Source organism: Trachymyrmex septentrionalis, unplaced genomic scaffold (genome assembly GCF_001594115.1).
Source record: "Trachymyrmex septentrionalis isolate Tsep2-gDNA-1 unplaced genomic scaffold, Tsep1.0 scaffold60, whole genome shotgun sequence".
NCBI classification, from domain to species: Eukaryota; Metazoa; Arthropoda; class Insecta; order Hymenoptera; family Formicidae; genus Trachymyrmex; species Trachymyrmex septentrionalis.
The window spans coordinates 6,888,905-6,894,715 of NW_017305779.1; the positions used below are offsets into that span (position 1 = coordinate 6,888,905).

The 5,811-nt window shown below is 29.7% G+C and overlaps 1 protein-coding gene across 1 annotated transcript; it reads left to right on the forward strand.

The window, feature by feature from the left end:
• The first annotated feature begins 1,607 nt into the window (after nucleotides 1–1,607).
• LOC108752412 lies at nucleotides 1,608–3,891 on the forward strand. Its single transcript, XM_018493212.1, has 3 exons — nucleotides 1,608–2,387; nucleotides 3,347–3,502; nucleotides 3,838–3,891. Exons 1-3 carry the CDS (start codon nucleotides 1,608–1,610, stop codon nucleotides 3,889–3,891), a joined length of 990 nt encoding a protein of 329 aa, XP_018348714.1.
• Nucleotides 3,892–5,811: the final 1,920 nt, after the last annotated feature.

Below are 5,811 nucleotides of genomic sequence, written 5' to 3' on the forward strand. Positions count from 1 at the left end.
AACTTATTCGAGTGTAAAATTTATTAATATGATCACTAATAAATGCCAATTAGTTATCAGTTATTGAAAAGAAACGAATGTAATTTTAATAAATAGTTAAAAAATTAACATATATACTAAAATATATTTGCTGAGAGAAATCGAAATTTATCGACAATTATTCGTATATTTTCTTTCAAAATATATTCTGATGCTGCATATATCACGCGATATAAATTACACAGAATGCAATCAGAAATATTGAAATTTAGTACTGTTATGTCACACTTTTTGTTTGTATTTAAAGTAATTAAGTAAACTTTTCTACCAACAATGGATTAATAAAAAAAATTATTGGATATTATATGTAATATAAGGAATTAAATTTCATATGTAAAAAATTAAGACTTGAAATCTATGGACTTCTAAATATAAATAGTATTACTAATAGTATGAATTAAGGCAAGCATACATTTTCTAAATTCTTTTATCATTTATATTTCTCTGTTAGAAGCAGAATGTTTATAATCTTTATATATCTACATATGTGTATATACTTTTATATTCATATTATTATTATGTTACACTTAACTATAACTTATTAAATGAATTTTCGTATCAGTGAATATATTAACTTTACTGTGAGAGTAATGTATGTGTATAAATTATATATCTATATTATATTTTTAATTACATGACATTCTACTTATACGGAAAAATTTTGGTGACGTATTAAAAGTTTAGCTTGATACAAATCTGGAAAATTTTATTTGACGATCAAAATATTACGTTGAAATCTCAAACATGTTGCACAATGTTGTAAAACGTTAGAACATCCTAGCAATCAATTTGAGCATCCCATATAATTATTTTGATAATCCAACAAAATTATTTTTAGATCTGTATTTAGTCAAATTTTTAAATACTTCAGCAAAACCGGTCTTTCCATGTATGTTCGCAGCAATATGCAGCACAAATGACACTCGATATTGCTCTTTCTGGTTCGTGAGTTCAAATTTTATAATGTCACGCATTGTATGGCGATTTTTCCTTTTGCTAGTCAGTATTACATTTATCCAACAATGTAACAGGTAAAATTCTTCCACTTCTTTTGTGTAACCCCGTAATTATTCGCACGCATTTAATGCATGCAAGCGTGCTACATCATCGGCTCTTATCACAGAAAAAAAAGAATATCTATGAACACATACATATATAAATATCCAGTTATGTTTGAACTTTTAGTTTCTAATCATAAGTTACTTGTAAATACTTGTTAATCAACAATGATTAACGTGATTTTGTTGGTTTAATATAACTGACGACCTACGACCTATGACCTGATACAAGATAGACTTATACTTTTGTTGAAGACCGCTTCGTATGAATCGATCCGATTCCATAATTATCTTCTATCGAAAAAAAATTGCGCGCACGCGACGTTTGTTCCAAACTTTATACTGCGCCGTGACAGAAACTACGGTAACGGAGATGATTCACGCAGACGCGAGAATGTGCATAATGCAAAACAGTACGTTTCATTGTACTTTTATCTGTCAGTTGCGATCGTACGTTCACTTCGTAAACAGGTGGAAAGAATAATCATTTTCCTCCGGCTTATGCATGCAATGACCGAACGGACGAATTTACAAAATTTTAACTATGAAGACGACATTAGGTACACCATACAAGTGCACAGACTTATCATGGGACTGATCGGTGTGTGGCCGAATATGGAGAAACCCGGAAAATGGACGAGACTTCTCAGGGGACTTCTCAGAACTGCGTGCTGCTTCCTATTGTCCTTTAATCTGATACCATGGGTGCTATACATGTTTCTGATTTTGGACACATTTAAGAACCGACTCAGGATGATTGGAGGATTCTTCTTCTACAGCATGGTTCCTGCCATGTATTTTACACTGATGTTACGGGAGGATCGTATTAAAAAATGTATGAGGCATTTGCAGGAAGACTGGCGGAATGTATGGGACGCGAACGATCGTAAAATTATGTTGGACCAGGCCAGAGCAGGACGTTTTGTCATCATCTGCACTTTGTTATTCCTGTTCACCAGCGGTTTCACTCATCGTCTGATTAAACCAATACTCCGCGGTACGATTGTAATTGGAAACGTGTCGATCAGACCGCTGGTGCAGGGCAATTACTTCATTTTCTTCGATCCGCAACAGAGTCCAGCTTACGAAATCGTATTTTCAATGCATTTAGTGACTGGCATCGTTATATATATCGTAACAACTAGCGTCTGCGGGATCACCGCATTATTCACCATGCATGCTTGTGGACAACTCAAAATGTTGACCGTTTGGCTGGAAAACACAGCGATCGAAAACCAATGGTCGAAGTGTGCTATTGCTCGAAGATTGGCGGCGATTGTCATGCATCACGTGAGAATACGTAAGTAAGTAATTGCAATTATTACTCATTTTCTGTTAAGTTTAAATTTCTTTTTAGGTTTACAATTTAAATTAAATTGAATTAAAATTTATCTCGAAATATGAAAATTTTACATTGAAATACTATCAATTTTGTTTCTAGTATATTTGTTGGGATCAATTATCTATTTGTTGAATATTAAATTTAGAAATAATCTATCTAAATTTATTGTTTAAATTATTGTTTAAACTTATACAGTTAATTTTGCATATACATTAATTTTGAAAGTCTTCAACATAGAATGGAACGTTATTATAATATATATTTGAGTAATCTCTCTCTCTCTCTCTCTCTCTCTTTCTCTCTCTCTCTCTCTCTCTCTCTCTCTTTCTTTCTCGAATTATAGATTTTTACATCAGGTACAAGACGTTGTAGGAGAAATGTGTTTTATTGAAATTATTGGAAGTACTTTAATACTGTGTCTCCTTGGATATTATGTGATAACGGTATGCAACAGCAGTTGCATTTATTTTATTAATATTTATTAATATATATTTTGAACATATATGCAAAAATCTTTTGTACACGTTGTTTTCAAATAATATGTTACATAATTAATTTATAGGGATGGGAATCGAATGATACATTATCTTCTATGACATATGGCATAATGCTAGTATCTTTTACCTTCAATATTTTTATATTATGTTACATTGGAGAACTTTTAAGTAGTCAGGTAGGGTACGTAGATGATAGAAATGTGCAGGTATATAAATTATTATTAAATAGAACCGTACATAAAAATAAAATATCGTAAACTGGAGAGTAATAGATAATATACTTAAACGACTAATATACTTATAAATATATTCAATATTTAATATTTAATATTAATATAATAAAGAGATTATAAATTTTTTATAAATAAATGCCAATACTATACATGCACTTGTTGCACTTTGTACAACAGGGGAATAAAGTAAATACAACTTGCTGCACGATCGATTGGTATTGTTTACCTAGTAAAGAAGCTCGTTATCTTATCCTAGTAATCGCCATGGCCAGATATCCTACGAAGCTCACTGCGGGTAAAGTGATCGATCTTTCATTCAGCAGCTTTGGCGCCGTAAGCAAATTTATCCGTATACATTTTACAAAAAAGTTTTTATAAATATCACATATATAATAATATATATTATAGTATATGTATTACCGAAGCAAGTACAATTACATATATAATCATATATATTTATAAAAATTATATATATAAAATGTATCTCCCAAGAATAATTTTCAAAGAAAAAATTATATATTTAAACATAACATTTACGAATTATTGTATTAAGAAATATATAAAGTCAAATTTAGTATAATTGATTTTTTTTTATACACGTATGCACATTTTTTTGTAAACTTATTTGTATAAACGTTTTATATCAATAATTTTTATGTACTTTTTAGGTTATTAGAACCGCGATGGCATATTTAAACTTGCTGCGGACAGTTACTTTATAATTAAGTAAATATTACATCATATACGAAAAAACATGTCATATTATGGAGAACAAGAATTTGTGATTATTTTCGAAACCTTAAATAGTATCCATGTACATTTAATTTCATCTATAATCTCCAGATTTTTACCTTCCCGAAATCTGATATCTCTTCGCTTATATAAGAAATATAATCCAAGTTTCCATTATTAATCAAATTATTTAAAAAATTGTACCTTGTGTGTGTGCATATATAACATTATACGAAATATTATTTAAAGATCTTTCTTTTTTAAAATCGCAAAATACCTCAAAGCATTCACTTTTTTCTATAATATTTTCTTTAATACATTGTAAAAACCAAATCGCGCGTTCGTAAACTTGCGCATATTTTATCTTTTTTTATGATTTTCTGAAACAATTGAGAACAGTCCAATCTAAATATAACATGTCTCTTTCAGTGTTTGTGTCTCCCTAACATGAGAGCTATTATAAAATGCACCTTTCAGGTAATAGGACAGAGCTCTCGATGCATCATATCATTTTTGATAATCGCACAAAGTTTTTTGTTACTCACTTAGACCACATTTCTACGTAAATCCATTTTTTTCCATGGAGAATATACAAAGTGGCGCAAGCGCAAATCACTGCAAAGACGAGTTTAAAGCTTCGCAACTATCAGTACATATCAGTCGCTCGTATTGCTATAATAGAAAGTCTATCTTGTTATCTAAATATTCGCAATGAGCCTGGGCCGTATAACTAAAATAACTACCAAGTCCATCAGAACTGCAACAAAATCTTTTATTTCATCTAGCTATTTTCTGACTTTGCCTACAACATCACGGTGGCCACATGTGGCTTCGCAGTTCTCTTTGGAATGCATGCTTACGGACATCTACAGGTGTTTATATTCTGAATAAACCATCTAGTTGGCCATCTAATTCACAGAGCATCACAAACAAGAGATTGATAAGATTTACATATGAAGTAAGTACGACTTTGAACGTGTTGAGACATTACATGTGCATTATTTGTCAACAGTTGAAATATCAGAAATTAAATTATGTTGACAATTAACTCCTGTGCTATGCATAAATATATAACGATATATTAGACAGTAAATTTAAATAATTAACAAGCGAAAATTTGTAGATAAAAAAGAATATGTATGTAAAATAAAATTTGTCGTAACATATATACTTATAAATTTTATAAAGACAAAATGCTATTACTCCACGTATGCCACGCGTTTTCGTATCTCTAATCGAGGAATTGTTATTGAATGTTAACGTTTCTCTAGTGAAAGTGTGTATGTTGAACATGTTGTCCTGGATATTATTGCATGATACATATCTACATATCTATTTAATATAATAAGTTTAATTTCATATAAATGCAATAAATTTATAAATTATTATGTTTTTAATAATATGTCAATACCAATTAATAATGTATTAAAGAATTATTACTCTTTTAAATGTCTTTTATTTGTTAATCATAAATATTGTATATTATAAAAATGGCATTTTAAGCAACCTGTATAAGTATCTTAACATATTTGATACTTCTCAGTTTATTTATGTTTAACATATTTATATTTTGTTACATAGGCGAACTTGCAGTGGAACAGACACGTTTTTCATTTTTCAAAACAATATATTGTAATATAATGTACAAATCTTTTAAATGGCGATATATAATGGTTTAAAAAACTTTATGTGATAATCTTCTGCAGAAATCTTTTGATAGACTATAGAAATACGTAAGAGATCATACATGATTGACTGGTATCACTTTCAAAAAAAGCCTTGCTGTCATCTTGGTAAGCTGTATTCCAGTCCAGGCTTGGTACTGGAAATATAATCGAATTGTCTATCAGTTTCGATTATGTAAGTATTATATTCCAAGTATAAATAAATTATTAAAAATTGGAATTTTT